Source organism: Cebus imitator, unplaced genomic scaffold (genome assembly GCF_001604975.1).
Source record: "Cebus imitator isolate Cc_AM_T3 unplaced genomic scaffold, Cebus_imitator-1.0 Scaffold64, whole genome shotgun sequence".
Taxonomy (NCBI): Eukaryota; Metazoa; Chordata; class Mammalia; order Primates; family Cebidae; genus Cebus; species Cebus imitator.
In genome coordinates this window covers 2,538,836-2,562,588 of record NW_016107379.1, presented here as the reverse complement: position 1 = coordinate 2,562,588, position 23,753 = coordinate 2,538,836, and the positions used below count along the sequence as shown (strand labels likewise).

At 41.7% G+C, this 23,753-nt stretch overlaps 1 protein-coding gene across 1 annotated transcript in view; it reads left to right on the top strand.

Moving 5' to 3' along the window:
* TMEM150C (transmembrane protein 150C) overlaps positions 1-21,624 on the top strand; it is a 77,308-nt gene extending 55,684 nt beyond the window's left edge. The window contains exons 3-8 of the mRNA XM_017530226.2: positions 342-395; positions 523-555; positions 656-723; positions 7,864-7,991; positions 13,841-14,018; positions 19,389-21,624. Coding sequence (XP_017385715.1) covers positions 342-395; positions 523-555; positions 656-723; positions 7,864-7,991; positions 13,841-14,018; positions 19,389-19,597 — 670 coding nt within the window. The 3' untranslated portion in view covers positions 19,598-21,624. The remainder of the gene's footprint in view (positions 1-341; positions 396-522; positions 556-655; positions 724-7,863; positions 7,992-13,840; positions 14,019-19,388) is intronic.
* The last annotated feature ends 2,129 nt before the right edge of the window (positions 21,625-23,753 follow it).

Sequence of the window (23,753 nt, the reverse complement as noted above, 5' to 3'; positions counted from 1 at the left end):
TTTTAGTTCCTCAAAGTTTATTATGAAAGGTCAGACACATATTCCTGAGAAGTTGGAAACTGAATCCTAATTTTAGTTTGCTCAAAGTTGTAAGGTCTATTTCCTTGTTTTCTAGATTTCAGTTTATAAGCATTGTCATTAATTTGGGGGATGTTTTGAAATTAAGGAAATATTACTAATAATGACATTTGAGCTTCAAAGAACTAGATGGTCTATGGGTAAAGAATTGTAAAAGATCATTTCTCAGAAAAAAATGAATATGATTTGTGCAATTTAATAAAACTGGGAAATGATTCTTTTTTGCAATTTCTTTGTTTTATAAAATTATTCTTTTTTGATAGATACTTCATTGCTGTGGAAGATGACAAAATTTTACCATTAAATTCAGCTGAAAGGTAAAGTTTACCTGTTTGGTAATTCATTGTTCATCAATAGATTTAGCAAAAACTTTCCCACTGGGAAGGTTAGACCGCACAAATGACAGTGCTTTAACCTGAGCCTCTGTATTTTTTGGTTATCCAGGAAACCTAGTGTGAAGCGTGCACCATATATAAGGTAACCCAGCAATTCTCTTCCATCTTGTGGGACCACAGGAAAAGTTGGGAGGATTATATATTTTGATATAATAACTATAAAACATTTCATATTTTTCTAGCATTGCAGGTGATACTCCTCCTGCAAGCTGTGTGTTTAGTCAAGTTATGAACATGGCAGCCTTCCTAGGTAAGAAGAGCATAAAGAATGCTTTATATGCTTTGGTACATTTCTTGTGTATTTTAAATTCTCCCAGACTCATATCAAAACAATGGGAGACTCAGTTGATTATTTAGTATCATCATATCATGTCAATATGCTGAAGTCAGCTCTTTGTTTTAAAGATCTTTTTCTCTCATGCATCCATTTACGTTCACCCTGCTGTCCTTACACTTTCTCTTCCTTTTACTGTCTTTATCATTTCAGACATTCTTGCCTTGATTTCTTTTGCTGCATAAAATATTTCATGCTCTAAAGTCCTCTTTGAGAATGTAATATTGTGTAATACGTTTGTTTTGAAAAGAATGCCTTCTTTATTCCCTCACTAGCAAAGACGAAAAAATGCATGGGCTCTGTGATATTTGTTGATGTGTGTAGATACCGTCTTTAAACCTGAAGGTCAACATTAGCATTAGGATTACACTCTCTCCCGTGCCTATAGATGTAGTAAGCTGGCAAATGGAGAAGGAGGCTTAAAAAGAAGAAACCTTTGATACTCATATATCTATCCCCCGTTCTTCACTGTTTCTAAGGGTCCAAGACCCTCATGTAATATTCTTTCCCCTCTGTGAGTGTGTCCATGACCCTGTGTAGTCCTCCAGAGATGGTGGGAACCACCCGTGCACTCTATCCTTTTTCAAATCTACTTGTATACCATCTCCTCAAGGCCAGGCTTTCCCAGTGCCTCTCCAAGAGTCAACTAGCTGTCACTGTCAGCATGCTGTTAGGAAGGACCAGAGACAGCTCACCCTTCCCACAATGGTGTTCTAGAAGTGGTTCTTTTGATGGTGAGACTTCCACTCCAAGTAAGAGGTAGTATTGTTACTGAGGGAATATTCAACCTTTGTGGGACCTGTCCCCCAAAGAGGTGACCTGTTATTTCACCTCCACCGCCCAAAATTCCTACTCACTCTTAATCTATTATTTTTTAATGTTTGCTGTAAGAAAGGGAAGACGGCAGGGTGCGGTGGCTCACACCTGTAATCCCAGCACTTTGGGAGCCTGAGGCAGGTGGATCATGAGGTCAAGAAATCAAGATCATCCTGGCTAACATGGTGAAACCCTGCCAAAATACAAAAATTAGTGGGGTGTGGTGGCACATACCTGTGGTCCCAGCTACTCAAGAGGCTGAGGCAGGAGAATCACTTGAACCCAGGAGGCAGAGGTTGCAGTGAGCCAAGATCACGCCACTGCACTCCAGCCTAACGACAGAGCAAGACTCAAAAAAAAAAAAAAGGAGGTGGTGGGGAAGACCTTTGGAAATCAGTGGAAAATTAAGGGAGATGTTTGGTCCAACATGCAACACAGGTAGAAACTTAGTTGGTTCAGAAAGCCCAGAACATGAGAAACATGGAGAATGTTTCCCATTAGGCCCATCAGGCCTCTCTTTCTTGAACCTGTAAGTTTCAAAAAGAAGTACACTAGGGAGCTTCTGTGCAGTTAGCAAGATTCTTCCCTGGAGCTAACCATCTTTCCATCAAAGCGCTCCCCAGGCTTCCCCAAAGCATATCCGATTTGCCAAGGCAGAAAGTGTCTGGAAGGCATGGACTGCTACACTACCACTAAGGAGAAAGTCAAATATATCCTGATGCTGGGGTTGCCGAATCTTTATAAAAAGCTCTCCTCTTTATGCCCCTGGCAGTCAGGACTTTCACATCCTAGATATTCACAAGTATCTAAAAGGATGGGACCTGCAGCATCTTGTGCACCTGTGGGCACCAGGGCCAGTCCTGGGCAGTCAGGTTTGGTTATCACTGCTTTCAGCCTCAGAGCTGCCAGGAGCTTTATACACTCTCCTTTTTTCTACTCTTGACCCTGTTCTTCTGAAAAGACCTGATAAACTTATTCATCCCAAGACATAAATAGCTGCTAAGGAACATTTGCATTTAACAGAGCACAAAGCCCCAAGAGTGAATCTTGAATGGCAGGGCAGGGACCTTTCCTGGCCCCTCTGCCATCATAGCACGTAGGGCTGCAGGCTGGCACCCATTTGTATGATCATCCCACAGGGGGCAAAAATGATAATTAATAGCCATCATTTCTATTCCAGGAACAATGCTAAGTGCTTTGCAAATACTACCTCATTTAATCGTGATACTCAAGCCTGGAATATAAAAAAGCTGTCACCAGCTGTCTGTCCTCCCACTGGGCTTTAAACAAACCAGTGAGCACATCGGAAGCCACATGTTGTTTCCTTTATATGCTTAAGACAAATTGATATTTCCCAGTAGTCTTTAAGTGAATAATTTTCAAAAACCCAGTTTGTATAGCTCACAAGTTTATCCAGTTATAAGGCTTATGATCGACTACAAAAACATTTCCAAAAACAAAGCAATGAAAGCAAGATCTCCTCTTCCAGATGACATTTGTCATCATCTTATTCTCTGGTCCTTCCTGCTCCACCAAGAAGCAATTAAGCTTTTGCTAGCTCTTGCTGTAAGGTATTACAACATCCAGTGTTTATTCTGTATTATCTTTCATCATTTTTAGTGCCATCTAGTAGACATAAAATTGATTAAGATTAGTGTTCAATGGGAGCAAACGAACAATTATTCATTTATCAACTCTGAGAGTGAAAAAGAATCAGTTTTCTAATGATTTCTCCTCTAAACTGTGGATGCCTTCATCTTTCCAGGCCGGCCCCTATTAGATTTCAGAGTATTGCTTTAGACTGCATAACTGACCTTAAGAAATAACCCACACTGCCTGTAAGTCACTGCTTTTCAGCAGCTGGGTTATAATTTACAATATAAAAATGAGTCAGTGTAGCATATATTAAAATTAGCAAAGATATTTTTTCTTTTTTGACAGACTAACCAAAGATTGAATGCTCCGTTATTTTCTTTACAGAATTAGTTATGCTGTTCATCTTGAAACTGCATTTCTTTCCACGGGGTGGGAGAGAAAAAGACCTAAGACAAATTTCTTCAACGGAATATAATTTCCTGCCCTGGGGAGGTTGTTAGACTAAAGCTAAGAGCTGAATGACTTCAGTCACCTAATAGCAGCCACTCTCCCTCCTTCAGCAAAATATATTGACTGTTGTGTTCTACCACAGTCATAAATAGGAATTATTGATGCATCAAGAGTAAAACTAAACAAAACCAAAAAGGATTTGGCCAGGCACCAGTTTAGAACTGCAAGGAAGAGATGTTATTTTGAGTTTTGAACTTTAAAAACCCAGTCAGACTCAGAATTTAAAATGTAATTAGAAAAATCAGCCATTATTATATTTGTGTGCTTTTAAAAATAGACAGGGAAATTAAGTAGGGGACACCTGTATAGCAAAGGACTGTTCTAAATACCAAAAACGACAGAAGGATGAGTTTTTAAAATCTTTTCTGGGCTGAGTGGTGTAGCTCACAGCTATAATCCCAGTATTTTGTGAGGCTGAGGCGGGTGGATCACCTGAGGTCGGGAGTTCAAGACCAGCCTGACCAACATGGAGAAACCCTGTGTCTACTAAAAATACAAAATTAGCCAAGCGTGGTGGTGCATGCCTGTACTCCCAGCTACTAGGGAGACTGAGGCAGGAGAATTGTTTGAACCCAGGAGGCGGAGGTTGCAGTGAGCCAAGATCACACCATTGCACTCCTGCCTGGACAACAAGAGCAAAACTCCATCTCAAAAAAAATTTTTTCTGAAACTGTTGGTGAAATGTAAAAATTTTAATGAAACAAAAAAAAATCTATTGATCAGAACGTGAATGTGGTAAAAGTTAGTCAGCATATATAAAGATGGCTTTGAAATAGCCCGTAAGTCTTTTTCAAGAAGGTAGAATTAAATCACTACTTGGTTAAAAATGGACTTCATAACACTCCAAATCTGCCTCCATTCATACCTAAGTGTTAATAAAACTGTTATGGGGCAGAATCTTTATTAGATCTATCATTCTAAAAATTCAGCTAGAATCTATTTTAAAAGGAAAGTTTGCCTCTCCTGATCTGATTAATAATGGAGTTAAGAGGTAAAAAAGGGCCAAGTGTGGTGTTTAGAATGCAATTCTAGAAGTTAGGAGTGTTGGGTTAATAGGTTTCTGTTTCCTGCTTAATTTTATCATTTGTTCATGATAAGATGACTTATCATTCATATTACAAATAGGACAGTTAGCAAAGCAGGGACCAGGAGATGTTGCATGTCCTGTGTTTACTGGAGAGAAATAGATAATGAAGAGATGGCCATCAGCTCTGTTCTCCTGGGCATAAAGGAACAAACTGTTTGACTGGATGGGTCAACATGAGCCATTTCAGGAACTGGGTCTGGGGCTTAGGCCAAGTTCCAGCACCATCCTATCCCACAAAATGACCAGCAGAGAGTTCTCAGAGTCATACTTTTCAGTGGTCATTTTTTAAAAATTAGCATGGTGGCTCATGCCTGCAATCCCAGCACTTTGGGAGGCCAAGGAGGGCAGATCATGAGGTCAGGAGACGGAGACCATCCTATCCAACATGGTGAAACCCCATTGCTACGAAATATATTTAAAAAGAAAATTAGCTGGGTGTGGTGGCGTGCGCCTGTAGTCCCAGCTACTCAGGAGGCTGAGACAGGAGAATCTCTTGAACTCAGGAGATAGAGGTTGCAGTGAGCCGAGATTGCACTGCACCACTGCACTCCAGCCTGGTGACAGAGTGAGACTCCATCTCAAACACACACACACACACACACACACACACACACACACTGAAAAAAAAAAAAAAAAAAAAATTAGCTGGATGCGGTAGCTCATGCCTGTAATTCCGGCACTTTGGGGAGCCAAGGCAGGCAAATCGCCTGAGGTCAGGAGTTCAAGACCAGCCTGACCAATATGGTGAAACCCCGTCTCTACTAAAAATATAAAACTTAACTAGGCGTGGTGGCATGGGCCTGTAGTCCCAGCTACTTGGGAGGCTGAGACAGGAGAATTGCTTGAACGAGGGAGGCGGAGGTTGCAGTGAGCCGAGATTGCACCATTGTACTCCAGCCTGGCCACAAAGTGAGACTCCATCGAAATAAATAAATAAATTAATTAATTAATTAATTTAATGAGCTGTCTTAGTGTCTTGTAATTATGTCCTGACAGCTATACACAATTCATTAGAAGGATATACTATGGTGCCTATGTTGAACTTTCTAGGCTTAATCTAATGGCCTCTTTGTTTTGTTTTGTTTTGTTTTTTGAGAGCACTGTCAGCTCAACTCATTACAACCTCCGCCTCCCAGGGATAAGCAATTCTTCTGCCTCAGCCTCCCGAATAGCTAGGATTACAGGCGCCCGCCACCAAACCCAGTTAATTTTTTGTATTTTTAGTAGATACAGGGTTTTGCTATGTTGGCCAGGCTGGTCTCGAACTCCTGACTTCGTGATCCACCCTCCTTGGCCTCCCAAAGAGCTGGTATTACAGGCGTGAGCCACTGGGCCTGGCCTAATGGCTTCTTTAGCTGATGATCACTTTGTGTTGGGGTGCCGTGTGTTGAATTACTCCTCTCCCTCACTTCTTCCTCCTATTCCTGTCCTAAAATTAATAAGACATTGTGCCTATTTTTCATCCTCTAGGATAGTAGTTGTCACTGGTAAAGACTTTGGATATAACTCCTACCTAGGTCCCTCAAACCAATAGTTGGAGAAACTACTGTCAACTCAGGTATAATGTATTAATTTTCCAATCAATAGTGGGCACTAGCTGAAGCATATACTAAAAGATATGTCAGGGATGAACAATTTGAGATTTCATAAATCATGATTTATCTCTATTTTGCTTCCAAAATCCAAATATTAATCAAGTTTTATACCACTCTTTGATCAGAAGTACTTAGAACTAAAAGTCAACTTATTGAGCTTAAAGCCGTAGCATGACGCTATGAAATTCAACATACTTGGGAAGTGCAAATTTATGGATAGATTTTCTTTATTAATGGCTACTAATAATGGCCTATAATCAAAGTAAAACCTCTAGCAAATAATTACCAACTTAATTGCTGAATAAATAGGGTAATTCTTGAATTTCTAATTGTCTTTCCTACTGAATCTTAATGTCAAAATAAATTATCTTAGCAGTAAGTTTATTTCCTTACATGTTGATATTATTTATATTAATTGCAAGTGCTTTTTCATCATGTGTAGACTAAGCTCTCCCAACTCTTTGTATAAATATGAAAATATCTCTGCCCTAGGCAATTAATGAAAGGTCATCCTTAGATTAGGGCCTGAGTATGGACTATCCCAAGGTTACTATTAGGAGTCAGATTTGAAATCTTAGTAACTTCCCTTATTCTCTCTTCAGATTCTCAGATACCCATTTGCTTCAAAAGATAGAGTGGACTTTTAAAATGAGGAATTAACATTATTTTCAGGAATTGAGTTTTCTTGATATACTGGGTATGATTTTTAGTACATACCAAATCCCTCAATCTGCTATGTTAAAATACAGATTTCATAAGTGTGAATATTGTAACTGCTCCAATTTGGATTAACTATCTTTGTTGTTTGACAGTGAACATCTCCAAGTAGAATCAAAGGGAAGATGAGCGTAAAACCAGTAATAAAGGAACTTGTACACTTTCCATTATCTTTCTTCCTCTGCCCAGGCATGGTTGATGGTGCTGGCACCAGCAGTTCTGTCTAGATGTAACCTTGTCTTCTTCCCATTATTTTCCTGCCCTGTCATTATTTTCCACACTGTTCTAAGCTAAAGGAAGACTGAGTCGGTCTGTCTTTATCTTGCTGTGTGCCAGACCTCTGCAGTGCTCTCCTAAGCCAGTCTGTCCTGTGCTGACCTTGTTTTTGAAAACTCTGAGAACAACACTATTCACAGGGCTATCATCCTTGTCTCACCCAAATAACATACAGCCCTGCTCCCTCGAGTCCTCTCTGCCTCTCTGCTGTCCCCAGATTGGGTATAACAAAACATCTAAATAATCATAAGCATTGTATGGAAAGTTTCTTTGAAAAATTGTGGATCATTCCAGAGATGTAAAATGTACTGTGGTGAAAAGTTTGATTTTGCACATTGTGGCTTTAGAATTCTGCCTCTTATCTAAGAAAATAGTGCAGAAAAAATATATATATATTCTGCCTCACAGTCTAGGTATGTGATTTAATTTCTTTCATTTAAGACTTTGCTTTATTCCTAGCCCTTGTGGTAGCTGTTCTGCGCTTCATACAACTGAAACCGAAAGTTTTAAACCCGTGGCTGAATATTAGTGGATTGGTGGCGCTGTGTCTGGCTTCCTTTGGAATGACCTTACTTGGTAATTTTCAGGTACTTGATTTGGCCTTTTTCATCTCCCTCTGACACTGGTAAGATCTTCACTTGTGAGATTATCAAAGCTATTGAGGTATAATCACCATATGGCCTATATCATTTGGCACAAACCTTTCTTTGGAAATTAGGGCTCTTTTCCATGGCACCTCAGAGGCATTCAGCTGCTTCAACATGAAGCTGAACATCTCCTTCCCAGCCACTGGCTGCCAGAAACTCGTTGAAGTAGATGACGAACACAAACTTTGTACTTTTTAGGAGAAGCATGTAGCCATAGGAGTTGCTGCTGACACTCTGGGGAAGGAAGGAAGGGTTATGTGGTCTGAATCAGTGGTGGGAACGACAACGTTTCCCCATGAAGCAGGGTGTCTTGACTCATAGCCGTGTCCACCTGCTACTGAGTAAGGGGCATTCCTGTTACAGCAAGGAGAACTGGAGAAAGAAAGGGAAAATCAGTTCATGGTAGCATTGTGGATGCCAATCTGAGTGTTCTCAACCTGGTTATTTTAAAGAATAAGTAAATGGAGAGAAGGATATTCCTGAACTGACTGATACTATGGTGCCTCATTGCTTGGGGCCCAAAAGAGCTAGCAGAATCCACAAACTTTTCAGTCTCTCTATAGAAGATGACACCTGCCAGTATCTTGTAAGAAAGCCCTTAAACAAAGAAGGTGCGAACCTAGGACCAAAGCACCCAAGATTCAGCGTCTTGTTCCTCCCCGTGTCCTGCAGCACAAATGACAGCGTATTGCTCTGAAGAAGCAGCGTACTAAGAACAATAAGAGACTGCAGAGTATGCTGAACTTCTGGCCAAGAAAATGAAGGAGGCTAAAGAGAAGCACCAGAAACAACAAATTACAAAGAGATGCAGACTTTCCTCTCTGCGAGCTTCTATTTCTAAGTCTGAATCCAGTCAGAAATAAGATTTTTTGAGTAACAAATAAATAAGATCAGACACACACACACACACACACACACACACACACACACACACACGGAACACTGGTTTCTAATATGCACAGGTTCTCTAGGGTTTAGCCTTTCTAGTCTCTCAGCCTGGTCTTCTGAGTTCTCTTACACGTGCGAGGGTGTTAAATATGCCTATGAAATACAGTGTGGCTACTGAGAAGAGCAGCTACTGGAACAGCTGTGTATTTTCTACAAAGGATTTCCACGTGGTTTACACTTTTTTTCGTAACAAATTGGATCCCAATGTACCTTTCTAGAAAACCAATAGGATCATTGTCTATCTATGACTAAATACCAAACATCCTTATGGGATGAAAGCATGCTTTTCAGATTATCGAGTTTATGTGGAAGCCAAGTCTGGAAGCCCAGAATTTCTCTAGAACACCTATGACTTATATAAAGATATACTAACTCTAATTCCTCTTCCTAGAAATTCAGAAGCCCAAGTTCACAACCTGTTAGCATAATTTTCCTTGCCAATACCATTACGCACCTCTTGACAAGAATGACTTTATTTGTAAAATAGACAAGGAAACCTCTGTACTATTTCAGTGGTTGACTGATTTCCCTCCCTCCCTACCAGCCTCCAACCTATGCTATTTATACTGCTGCTAGAAACTTTCTCCTTGTGGGCAAACACTGATCCTGACACTCTTCCCCCCGTCTGTTGAATGAAATCCCAAATGGCATAGGCATTCAAGACCCTCAGCATTCTAGTGCACATTTAGTAATGTTTCTAATGAAAATAGTAGTGGATTTTCTAAGGCTGTTTCTTGTCCTGCCCTCAGCACTGCTAATTTATTAAACCAGGATCACATCGCTTCTCGGCCTTTTGGCTAAGATCAAGTGTAAACCAGGATCACTCATTCCCAAAGACTTCCCCTGGCACATAGTAGCGACCCAATGAATATTTTTTGTTTGATGAGATGTAAATAGGCAATCTCACCAATTCCTCTAACATTCTATCTTCCATTTATATCCAGCTAGGCAACCAGAAAGCTGCATTCTTAGAATAGATTGGTTGAGGCAGTGATTACCAGGAGAATTATTGAGAGTTTATCCTGTTAAGATCCAAAATGATAAGGCATGGGACATTTTAATTGAACTTTTGGTGGGAGTCTCCCCCGACTTGCCAGCCTGTGCTGAGGTACAGGCATGTTGTAAAGTGCTCAATCACTGTCACTTCTCTTGACCAGGGCTTTGATGAGTTACTAAGAACACATTTTGTTCTTTACGAAAGTCCTAGAAAAAGCCCCAAGATTGGGTGGCTTTGGTGAACCACAAATACTCAAGACCATGAATATTGACACTACTTCTGACGTACGTTTGCTGCTGGAATATAACAGAATACATGAGAAATGACAAGTTGGTTTCCTATGGAGAAACCAGGTGGCTAGTATATGGGATGGGAGACAGACTTTTCAATCTATCCCTCATTATAATTTTTTTAAGTTTGAACTATGTAACTGTATTATCTTTCTTAAAAGATTAAAAATAATGAATGAATAGATTTATATAGCATGGGAAACCAATTTTCTAGAAGCAAAATTTGATTTGCAGGTATCATTATTTTAAATAATTTTGAAAATACATCTTTTGAGCTGTGAGAGAAAACATGGGTTCTTCAAAAAAAGAGGTAAAAATCCTACAGCCAAAAACAGCAGAAAAAATTGTAAAGGAAAAGTAATATTGATCTGATGCAACCATTATGAACAACAATGTCAAACAACAAGACATCTGAAAACAACAGCAATTCAAAAAAATAATATTTTCACTGTGGCTTAAAGCCATGTCTTCAACAGTAGATTTTACTTTCCTATATGTGCAATTAAAAACTATATGTAAATACACAGTGAGTTTTTATTGTGCCACTGCACTCTAGCCTGGGCAACGGAGCAAAACCCCATCTCGAATGTGTATATATGTGTATACATGTATATATGCACAAACATATATGTTAGGTTTGATGAAGGCATGGATAGACTTTGTTTTTTTCTTTTTTGGAGAAATAGATAGTCTTGGTGAAGTACGATTGACTTAAAAGATTATGATCTAATGGTGATAATCTGAATATATATATATTTACATATGTGTGTGTATATCTATATACATGAAAATACAAAAGGAGTTTTAAATGATGGAGATTATATATATATATATATGTATATTTGAGATGGAGTTTCACTCTTGTTGCCCAGGCTGGGGTGCAATGGCGCAATCTCGGCTCATCACAACCTCTGCCTCCTGGGTTCAAGCGATTCTCCTACCTCAGCCTCCCAAGTAGCTGGGATTACAGGCATGCGCCACCATGCCCAGCTAATTTTTTCTTTTTAGTAGAGATGGGATTTCTCCATGTTGGTTCGGCTGGTCTCAAACTCCTGACCTCAGGTGATTCGCCCGTCTTGGCCTCCCAAAGTGCTGGAATTATGGGCGTGAGCTACCGCACCTGGCCCAAGTGATGGATATATTTTAAAATATCAGTGGGTAATAATTTGAGGAGTTTACATCTGAACCCCCCAATGGAAATAACCTAAAGGGGAGTCCTCTAACCTATTTCCTCTACAAAAGCCTTGAGTATGAATCTTTAAATCCTGTTGTCCTACTGTGGTTCTCTATATGTGGCAAAAGCTCATAAGCGACAGTTTTTCTTATTACTATAGGAAAATAAAACTAAAAAAATTTCCCATTAACAATGAATTAGGGCCGGGTATGGTGGCTCACACCTGTAATCCCAGCACTTTGGGAAGCCTGGGCGGGTGGATCATCTGAGGTTGGGAGTTCGAAACCAGCCTAACCAACACGGTAAAACCCCATCTCTACTAAAATACAAAAAATTAGCTGGGCATGGTATCATATGCCTGTAATCCCAGCTACTTGGGAGGCTGAGGCATGAGAATCACTTGAACTCGGAGGGCTGAGGTTGCAGTGAGCCGAGATCACACTACTGCACTCCAGCCTGGGTGACAGAGTGAGACTCTGTCTAAAAAAAAAAAAAAAAATTAAGCCAGGCACCACGGTGACTCACGCCTGTAATTGCAGCACTTTGGGAGGCCAAGGCAGGTGGATCGCTTGAGGTCAAGAGGTGGAGATCAGCTTGGCCAACATGTTGAAACTCTGTCTCTACTAAAAATACAAATATTAGCCAGGTGTGGTAGCACGTACCTGTAACCCCAGCTACAGCCTGGGCGACAGAGGACTCCGTCTCAAAAAAAACAAACGATGAATTAGGCACATTACGTAGGCCAGTTTTGTAAGAGTAAAAAACATAGCTTAAAAGGTTTTAGTTGTCCACGCCAATTAAATCTTGACTTGCCTAGAATTGGCTGTCCTCTGTCAGTAAATATATATCGACCAGGATTGATGGCCCATGCTTGTAATCTCAGCAGTTTGGGAGGCCAAGACGGGAGGCCCACTTGAGCTCGGAAGTTTGTGACCAGGCTGGGTAACCTAGAAAGACACCATCTCTATAAAAAATAAATAAATAAATAGTACTCTCCTCCTGCCACCCAAGATGCTGCAAGGAAAGAAGGCCAGAATGATGAAGGCGGCTCCGGCCCCTGCTGTTGGGAAAAAGCAGGAGGCCAAGAAAGTGGTGAAGCCCTGCTTTGAGAAAAGGCCTAAGAACGTTGGCATTGGACAGGATATCCAGCCCCAAAGTGACCACACCCACTTTGTGAAATTGGCCCGTTATATCAGGTTACAGTGGCAGAGAGCCATCCTCTCTGGCTGACCCACAAGTACAGACCAGAGACAAAGCAAGAGAAGAAGCAGAGGCTGTTGGCCCAGGCTGAGAAGAAAGCTGCCGGCAAAGGGGACATCCCCAGTAAGGGACCACCTGTCCTTCAAGCAAGAGTTAACACTGCCACCACCTTAGTGGAGAACAAAAAAGGTCACCTGGTGGTGACTGCACATGACGTGGATCCCCTCGAGCTGGTTGTCTTCCTGCCTGCCCGGTGTCGTAAAATGGGGGTGCCTTACTGCATTATCAAGGAGGGGGCAAGACTGGGATGCCTAGTCCCCAGGAAGACCTGCACCACTGTCGATTTCACACAGGTTAACTCGGAAGACAAAGGAGCTTTGGCTAAGCTGGTGGAAGCTATCAGGACCAATTACAACAACAGATAGGATGTAATCCGCCATCACTGGGGAGGCAGTGTCCTGGGTCCCAAGTCTGTGGCTCGCATCGCCAAGCTCAAAAAGGCAAAGGCTAAAGAACTTGCCACCAAGCTGGGTTAAATGTACACTGTTGAGTATTCTGTACATTAGAAAACAATTAAAGTAATACAAAATTTCCTTCAAAAGAAAAAAATTAGCCAGGCATGGTGGCATGTGCCTGTGGTTTCAGCTACTTGAGAGGCTGAAGTGGGAGGATCACTTTGAGCCAGGGAGCCGTCATCATGCCACTGTATTCCAGCCTGGGAGACAGAGTGAGACCCTGTCTCGAAAAACACACAAAAAAACAAAAAAACAAAACACACACACACACACACACACACACACACACACACACACACACACACACACACAAAACAAAAAGCAAAAACCATGTTCAAATCCCTGTTCTAATTTTCTTAGCTTGGAAAGGTTTGGGGTGTATACTTGTAGAAACATTTCTTTTTCTGTAACTCTCCTGTCGTTTTCTTTTACTTTTTCTAAACAAATATTTTTGAGGGTTGGGGGTATTACTTATTTATTTCCTTCATCCCCTCAGAGTTCAAAGAGCTCTGAGAACCATAGAACAAAGAGCTAATCTTTCTACAATCTGTCTTCCCATTGTTGGGATATCTCTTTTCCTGTATTTTCCCCTCATATATTCCTTCAACTTGCATGTCTTCTTTGCTGAATGGGCCTTGATGTGTCATTATCCGTTCATCCCTAAGCTCACGAATGATGAAGAAATCCATAACGTCGGAACTTCCTTGACCTTTGGATTTGGTACGTTGACCTGCTGGATCCAGGCTGCACTGACACTCAAAGTCAACATCAAGAATGAAGGACGGAGAGTTGGAATTCCACGGGTTATTCTGTCGGCATCTATCACTCTCTGTGTGGTCCTCTATATCCTTTGAATGTGAAAATGTTCTTTTGCCAGTAAGGTGAAAACAAGTAAGTTGTCTCTGCAGAAGAACCCAGGGGGTTAGGATATTCTGCCAGATCATATCAGAATCTTAAGGCAAAACAAAGGTAAATGGGTATAAAAACAAAAACTCAGACCGATTTTTCATGCCAAAGGGGAGATGGAGAAATAAAAATAAAACAAGGTCTGCCCTGTCCGGATGAGGAAGGTGTCATGCACTCTCCTTATCACTAATGATGTAAAAGTTCTCATTTGTGAAAATCAGAGAATGCATAGCCAAAAGAGAATTGTCATTTTTTCTCCAGCTTGAAACAATTCATCTGTGACTTTATTAACAGCCCTGTTATTTCATTTCATTTATTAGCTCTGAAATGAATTTCAGAGGGCCAATATATTTATATCTTCCAGGAAAAGAATGAAGCTTTTCTGGAAGACAAATTCAAGCATTAAATTAATGTTGCATGTGTAGCTTTCCTCAAATATTTGAGGTTTGGGGATGCTGTTCATTTCTTTTCCTTCCCTCAGAGTTTGAACCAATTGAGAATAGACAATAAAAGTCAGATGGGGATGGATGAAGAAATCAGCCTTTATTCTAGCAAAACTGAAAGGAAAATGCTGAAGGGCTCCTCTCTCACACCTTGGAATTCAACTTAACCACCCAGTAACAAGCAGAGAAACCAAGGAAAGGCAGAGGAGAGCAGCTCACTCACATATCCCAGAGAGAGTCTATCTTAGGGTGGGATGCAGTGACATCACTTGCTAACAGTGCAGCCCAATAGAAGCCTTCCAGTTCCCATCACACCAATCAGAGCAGTCACTCATTCTGCTCACTCATTCTGATTACTGTGGAGTAATCAGAAGCGTTCAACGCTTTGGGAGGCGGAGGAAGGAGGATCACTTGAAGCCAGGAGCTCAAGATCCACCTGGACAACAAAGCGAGACCCTGTCTCTACAAAAAGAAAAAAAAAAAATCTAAAAATCAGCTGGGTGTTGTCATGAGCACCTGTAATCCTAGCTACTGGGGAGGCTGAGGTGGGCTTGCTTGAGCCCGGGAGTTTGAGGCTGCAGTAAGCTAAGATCAACCCTGTCTCTAACCATCAATCAATCAATCAATCAATCAATAATAAAGACCTGGTGCTGTGGCTCATGCCTGTAATCCTAGCACTTTGGGAGGCTGAGGCAGGAGGATTACTTAAGCCCAGGAGTTCAAGACCAGCCTGGGCAAGATAGCAAAACCTGGTCTCTATAAAAATTTGTTTTAAAAAAAAGTTAGCAAGGTGTGGTGGTGTGCACCTGTAGTCCAAGATACTTGGGAGGCTGCGGGGGAGAATCACTTGATCCCAGGAATTTGAGGCTGCAGTGAGCTGTGATCATGCCACTGTAATCCAGCCTGGGTGACAGAGTGAGGCCCTGGCTCAAAAAAAACAAAAAGGAAAAGGAAAAATAAAAGAAGTGTTCACTCTAATAAGGTCCTCTTCCTCAGGAAACCAGAGAAGGGAATCAAGGTTCCTAAAGGATAGACTGTACAGTAAACACAATTATACATCTTCAGTCATAATAATCACCAATACTTATACAGCGTGCTAGGCATTATTCTAAGTACTTTAAATTTATCAACTCTTTTTATCTTCACTTAATATAGAAGAACAGTGAATCACACAGAAGTTTAATGTGCCCAAGATCACACAGATAACGTGCCTTGGATCAAGATTTAAACTCAGGCTCAGCTCTTGCACTTTTAACCACTACAGGACCCCACCTTAGAGAAGTGGCTTTATCAAGATGGGATTTGGGTGAAAAAGAAAAAAATTATAAAAAGAAAAAAAGAGAAAGTAACTTTAGAATGAAATAATGGCATTCACAGCAACCTGGATGGAATTGGAAACCATTATTCTAAGTGAAGTAAGTCAGGAATGGAAAATCTTTTTTTTTTTTTTTTGAGACAGAGTCTTGCTCTTGTTGCCCAAGCTGGAGTGCAATGGCGCAATCTCAGCTCACCACAGTCTCCACCTTCCAGGTTCAAGCAATTCTCCTGCCTCAGCCTCCTGAGTAGCTGGGATTACAGGTGGGTGACACTATACCCATCTAACTTTTTGCACTTTTAGTAGAGATGGGGTTTCACCATGTTAGCCGGGCTGGTCCTGAAATCCTGACCTCGTGATCCGCCCACCTTAGCCTCCCAAAGTGCTGGGATCACAGGTGTGAGCCACCGCGCCCAGCAAGAATGGAAAACCAAACATCCTATGTTAGTGGGAGCTAAGCCGTGAGGACACAAAAGCATTAGAATGACACAGTGGACTTTGGGGACTTGGGAAAGGATGGGAGAGGAGTGAGGGATAAAAGACTACACATTGGGTACAGTGTACACTGCTCTGGTGGTGGGTGCACCAAAATCCCAGAAATCATAACTAAGGAACATATTCATGCAAACAAACACCACCTATTCTGCAAAATCCTATTGAAATAAAAATGAATAAATTTAAAGTTCAAAAATAGCTAGAAAAAAAAAGTATATCAATTTCTTAAAAAAAAAAAAACAGAAAGTAGCTTTAAAATATGAATAGAAGCAGACCCTAAGATGAGGGTGGAAAGAATAAAATATGAAAACATACACAGTTCAGAGCCCATTCTCTGGTTAGTGGAGTATTTGGACTATTTATTTCTTCTTCATTCACAAATTTCCATTCCACCATTTTGCTGATTTTCCAAAGCTCTACAGTCACATTAGATAGAGAACATTTAAGGACTTAAGTTCAAGCCAAAATACTTGCTCCTTACTAGCAACCTAATAAATACTTTATGATCAAAAAGGTCAAGACTCTGCCAATATGGGATATTTGTGATTTCTCCATTAATTTAAGTAATAAGTGAATATTTCTTTGGCAATATTTTGCACCCTTGTTCGGAAGAATGTGCAGACTTTAAATTATTCTGAGATATTGTATGTGTGTGGTTTTGCGTGTGTGTGTGTGTGTTTTTAATTTTTTGAGATGGAGTTTCACTCTTGTTCCCCAGGCTGGAGTGCAGTGGCGCAATCTTGGCTCACTACAACCTCCACCTCCTGCGTTCAAGTGATTCTCCTGCCTCAGCCTCCTGAATAGCTGGGATAACAGGCACACACCACCACGCCCGGCTAATTTTGTATTGTTAGTAGAGACAGGGTTTCACCATATTGGTCAGGCTGATCTTGAACTCCCGATCTCAGGTGACCTACCTTCCTTGGCCTCCCAAAGTGCTGGGATTACAGGCGTGAGCCACTGTGCCTGGCCTTTTGTGCGTGCGTGCGTGCGTGTGTGTGTGTGTGTGTGTGTTTCAAGACAGGATCTCACTCTGTCGCCTAGGCTGGAGTGCAGTGGCATGATATTGGCTCACTGCAACCTCCGCCTCCCGGGTTCAAGCCATCCTCCCATCTCAGCCTCTAGAGTAGCTGGGATTACAGGCATGCACCCTCACATCCGGCTAATTTTTGTATTTTTAGTAGAGATGTGATTTCGCCATATTGCTTAAGCTGGTCTTGAACTACTGGGCTCAAGTGATCTGCACTCCTCAGCCTCCCAAAATGTTGAGATTACAGGCGTGAGCCACCATGCCCAGCCTATCCCGAGTTTTGAGCTTTCACCAAATGATTCTGATTCATGTTCTTTCTGAACATGTGGAATCTTTTTTTTTTTTCCGGTTCTCAGGTGAATGGATCAAAGTCCAGTCAGCAGAGCAGTCTGGCTGAAGTAATTCATATTCTTGCTCTCTGAAAATTTCCCAATTTCATGTCTAATTTCAGAAGATAGAACTAATTCTAAGGAGACCTTTCTAATCTTTCTAAGTACATGTATTTAGCTCCTCAGACACTTGGCTCTTCACTAAAGCATGCTATGAATGTCTCACCCTTCTCCTTCCCAGCTTCTCCCTCCATTTATTCTGTTGTGTCTATACAGATACACAAACACACACACACACACACACACACACACACACTCCATATATATCAAGGCATAAGAATCTGATCTGTTTCTTTTTTTTCTTTTTTTTTTTTTTTTTGAGACAGTGTCTCTCATTGTCGCCCGGGTTGGAGTGCAGTGGCACAATTCTTGGCTCACTGTAACCTCTGCCTTTCAGGTTCAAGTGATTCTTCTTCCTCAGCCTCCCATCACGCCACCACCCCTGGCTAATTTTTTGTATTTTTAGTAGAGATGGGGTTTCACTTTGTTGGCCAGGGTGGTCTCAGACTCCTGACCTCGTGATCCACCCGCCTCAGCCTCCCAAAGTGCTGGGATTGCAAGTGTGAGCCACCGCGCCCGGCCCTCTTTTTCTTTTTTTAAAACTGGAGCCTTGTTTTCACCCTAGCTAGAGTGCAGCGGTGCAATCACAGCTCACTGCAGCCTCAAACTCCTGGGCTCAAGTGATCTTCCCACCTCAGCATCCCAAAGCACTGGGATTACAGGCAGCTACCTCACCTGGCCTCATCTATTTGTTTGTCATACAAGTTTAAACGTGATACCAGGAATGAAAGTAGTCTATACAGTATTGTCTAAAAGACAGTAGTGAAAATTAGAACAGTCAGAAGGGCCAGCCACTAGACATTGTTAGTAGTACTGCAGAGCCAAACAGCTTACATGTAGGTAGTTAGTAATTTGATATGTTCAAAATTATTTCTGCAGATATAACGATAGCTATGAACTCATAGTCATTTGCAGTGATTTCTTTTTTTTTTTTTTTTTTTGAGATGGAGTCTCGCTCTGTTGCCCAGCCTTGGGTGCAGTGGCCGATCTTGGCTCGCCATTTGCAGTGTAAATCATAGTATGCCATGATTTTTTTTTAAATAGCTTGATTTTTCTGGCCAACTAATTTCTTTGGAATTGTAATCTTTTTGGTAACCTCCCAGTTTCTTAAGCAGCTACAAAGTACAGCTGTTGAGTACATGGCGCAGGAGTTAGAGCGCTTGTTTGAGCCCAGCTCAGCCAATTAATACCTGTGTGACCTCAGGCAAGTTACTTACCCATTTGGTCTCAGTTTCCCTATTTTTAAACAAACTGGCAATGATTTGGATAGAAGAGTATTTAAGGGCAAACAGAACATGTAAAAACAAGAAACAAAGAAAATGATAAGAGGATTGTTGTGAGGATTAAGTGATACTATCCATGAAAGCACCTAAAACCATGTCTGTCACCAAATAAGAGCTCAATCATATTAACTGTTATTGTTCATGTTGATATTTGTTTTCAACAAGCTCTAGCAGGCTACCAGCTACTAGTGATGAGGAAAGCCAGACTTTTCCTATAATCTATCTCTGCCCTGGAAAGATTTCAGTTTTAATGTGCCTGATGCGGGTATTTTCCTTGACCGCTTCTCTCCAGACTTCATCCTCATGGCCCAAAGCATCCACATGTACGCAGCAAGGGTCCAGTGGGGCCTGGTCATGTGCTTCCTGTCTTATTTTGGCACCTTTGCCATGGAATTCCGCCATTACCGCTATGAGATTGTTTGCTCTGAGTACCAGGAGAATTTCCTAAGCTTCTCAGAAAGCCTGTCAGAAGCTTCTGAATATCAGACTGACCAGGTGTAACCCATCAGTTTTTCCTTGCTGGTGAGGTGAGTGTGACAGTGGGGGAGGGGCCAGGAGGACACACTCACGGGACCTGACACAGAACCTCATTTCACACACACACACACACACACACACACACACACACACATTCATGGCCACATTTGCCAAATGAGCTTTTCAGGGCAAGTTATTTCTTTAATGAAAAAGCACAAGCCCTTATGTGTGGAAATACACGCTGTTACACTAAAAATATATGCACGACAGAGCAAGAAGCTTGTGCATGGTCACTTCTTCTCCGTCCCCTTCCCAGCACTCCCTCCTCTTCCCGTTCTCTCCACATGTCTCAAGCACCCTACTGAGTAGGGCAGGCCAAATGTTCCTTGGGAATCACGCCAACTCCCGAAGTTGCCTTCAGGTCCAAAGGGCTTGGAACCAGCTCGCGAGGAAGTTCTGAATCTGGCGCTAATTTTCTTGAATGGATGATAGTGTATCGTCAAATAGGACAGAAATTCTATTGAGATGTGACCCCGTGTGGCCTGCGGAAAGGCATGGTGGGTAGAACTTTGCCACGGAAGCCCCCTTTATCGTTGTTCAGTGGTCGGCTGTGTGGATCCCAGGAGAGGAATATGGTAAAGACTGTGAGGGAGAGCCCACCACCATGATTTGGACCTGGTGCACTGTGACTGAGAATGATCTCCAGATGTGAATATTTGGAGGCATGTGGTCTGCCAGGCTCGGAACAAGAAGGGGGCAGTGAAGGTATGGTTTAGTGTTTGCTTCCATAGTATGCCATCGACAATTTTTTTACATTCCATGGTTTATTTTTCCTTCAAGTAACTACCATGACTCTCTCTAAGCCTCATGGACAAGATCTAAACCAAATGCCAGAGCTTAGTGTGCTTTGGGTTCAGCCATGATCGCAGAAAAACAAAGGTCACCTGCAGGCTTCTGTTGGACGCTAAGAAAATAGTCACAGAAAAGTGGAAAGAGATACGGATGTGCAGAGGTAATAAGAACTGCTGCTGGACGTTTATCAAAGATAGGCATTTTAGAGCATCTTGTTGCAAGTCCAAATCTGGGGAGACTTTGTTAATACATATCTTGTGTATCTTTTGCTCAAATTTAGTATTTTTTTTAAATTAATTAAGGGCTTTTCAAATTTGGAATTTGTAGAAGCCAGTTAAAAGAATACCCTTCCTAAAAATCAGAGTGACACAGCTGGTCCCCCTGCTAGCCAGCCCGCAGTTCCCAGTTCCCACCTGCTGAGAGTTCAGAACTCAGACTATAGGTGTGGGCTTTTGAGTCTGGGCTTCATGACGAAGAGCAGAATTCCAAATTCAGACTGTGTTGGAGTGAGCCAGGTGGGCAGACCCTCCACGAGTGCACTTTGTTTCAAGAAATCCTCAGATTTACTCCGTAGATGCCTGGGATTTCATGGAATATAATATGAAAAACATTTTTTAACTCAACCAAAATCTGAACTTCTTGAGGAACAGGTCAATGTCTTTTCATCTGTGTATTTTTCCCCACCTCCTAGCACAGTGCCTGGCACATATTAGGTGCTCAATAAATAATTTAAGAGTAGGAAAAAGGAGTGTCAGAGAGAGACTCAAAGCTGAGTGAGACAGCATGGAAGATTGCTATTTCACGTGAGACAGGAATGGAAGTGGGCATGAATAGGGGTCAGATGGGGGAGTGAGAATCCCTGTAAGTAAAATGTGATGAAAAGAACAAGCAGAGAACAAGATTCTCCTGTCAAAAAGGCATCTTACTGTAAATAGTCCAAGGTGACATTTGTTAGTTTTGAATACTGCTTTTTTGGGTTTCTTTTTTTCATTTTTATATTTTAAAATTTTTATCAAAAAAACAAAGATTTATGTAGTTTTCTTTTATTCTACACAATCCAAATTAAACAGCTTTTGGTGATGCAATTGTACACTTTCTTAAGAATATATCTAAATAGCATATTTTAGCAGAATCAAGCAATGACTGACATTATTCATTGGGATCTAACCACTAAATAAAATTCTTTTATGCATAATTGTGATTTTCATATCTCTTATACCACCATTTCTTCTCTAATATTGAAGCATGTGAAAACCCAGTCAGATATTATGTTAAAAATAAACTTAAATTTCTTTATTGGTCAGGTATTTTCCAACACCATCAACCAATTCTCTGATTCTCCCGGACACCAATTGGGTATCTACAATTCAAATTCTGACACTAACTACCCGGAGTTAGTGTCAGATTCCACAGGTTTAAAGCCTGGGTCCCACAAAACTGCCTCACTTCCACTGCCAGTTACAAGTACTGGGTCCACAGGTGACCTTCATTTCTGTCCAGCTTGGCTACAAAGTCAAGGGGGCTCCCGCACACCGCCCACTTAAGGTTCAATAATTTGCTAGAACAGCTCACAGAATTCAGGAAAATACTTAATTTGCTGGTGTTTGATGAAGGCTACAACTCAGGAAGAGCCAAATTGAGAAGAAGCATAGGCGAGACTTGGGGAGGTGCCTGGTGCTCCATGCCCACTCAGAGCGCACCATCCTCCCAGCACCTCGCGGTGTTCATCTACCTGGGAGCTCTCTGAATCTTACCATTCAAGAGTATTTTATGGAGCTGGATCTCCAGACACCCTCTCTCCCCAAAGCTCAAAAGGTCAGTGGGTCAGGAGGTGTTTCTGCTGGCCGACCGCAGCCTGGGGTTATCCAGGTGCCCCACCCTAAGTGAATTCATTAGCGTAAACTCAAGTGTGATCAAAAAGGGCTCATTATGTAAAACAAAAGATACCCCTCTCAGTAAACTTCAAAGGTTTTAGAAGTTCTGTGCAGGAACTGGGGACAAAGACCAAATATACCTATGCACCCCAGAACAATTTTTCAGTCAAAAACTGACTGAATATAAGACAGTGGTCTCATAAGATTATAATACCGGCTGGGTGTGGTGGCTCATGCCTGTAATCCCAGCACTTTGGGAGGCCAAGGCAGGCGAATCACCTGAGGTCACAAGTTCGAGGCCAGCCTGGCCAACATGGTAAAACCCCGTCTCTACTAAAAAATACAAAAAGCCAGGTGTGATGGCACGTGCCTGTAATCCCAGCTACTTGGGAGGCTGAGGCAGGAGAATTGCTTGAACCCAGGAGGTGGAGCTTGCAGTGAACCGAGGTCACACCACTGCACTCCAGCCTGGGAGACAGAGCGAGACTCCATCTCAAAAACAAACAAACAAAAACAAAACGGGAAGATGATAAAACTTGACCTGATAAAACTTGTCCTTATTGTGAACTGACAATAAGGAAAGTTTTATCAGGTCAAGTTTATCATCTGTGTTGTTTGCTGGATTTTCTCTACCCCTGGTGTGGAAAAGCAAAATTTTCGTATCCTGAAATTGGTAATCTACTGGTTACCAATGGAGACGGGATACCACTGTTGATATTATTTTTGTACTCAGGCATTGTGTCCTGAGGATAGGTTAGGTTTTGCTGTCCCAATATAAAACTAATAAAGCTAAACTTTATTTCTCATCCTAGATGTCTATCCAGGTTCAGCATGGGGTTCTGCTAATTGTAAGAACTCTGACCGTGGCTGATCAACGTTTCCTCTCAGCACATGCTTCCCACTGCCGCTCACAGCCAAGGAAATGTGGCAGACTGTTCCCTACCTCTCAGAGCTCCTTCCAGGAATGGCAGACATCACTTAGCATACATTTTGTGGCTAAGGAACCTGAGTGGCCTTCTCTAAACATGGCACTCCTACTATTTGCCCACACTGGGACACACATTTGTGAACAGCCCAGTCGCCACCACAGGATCCTTAACTTCTTCAGTCGTTGTCATTCCTTTGAGGTGCAAGTTCCAAAGAATCATTAGAGAAGCCATCATAATTCAGAAAGAGAGGAAAGGGACCATCTGCGGGGTTGGCACTCTTTGATTCTCAGTGCTTTTCTTACTGTACCTAGATCGATAAGCAACACTTCACAATTCGATCATCCCCTCGCCATCTCTCTGCTTAAAACACTTTTACTTGGCTCTCAGAACATTGTCCCCTTTTAATTTGCCTCCTGCTTCCCTCTCCTCCCAGCTTCCTCTGCTGGGCCACATTCTCCCTGCCATCCCAACACTGGAGTACCCCATGGCTCCGTCCTGGCAACTCTTCTTTCCTGACCTCGTACA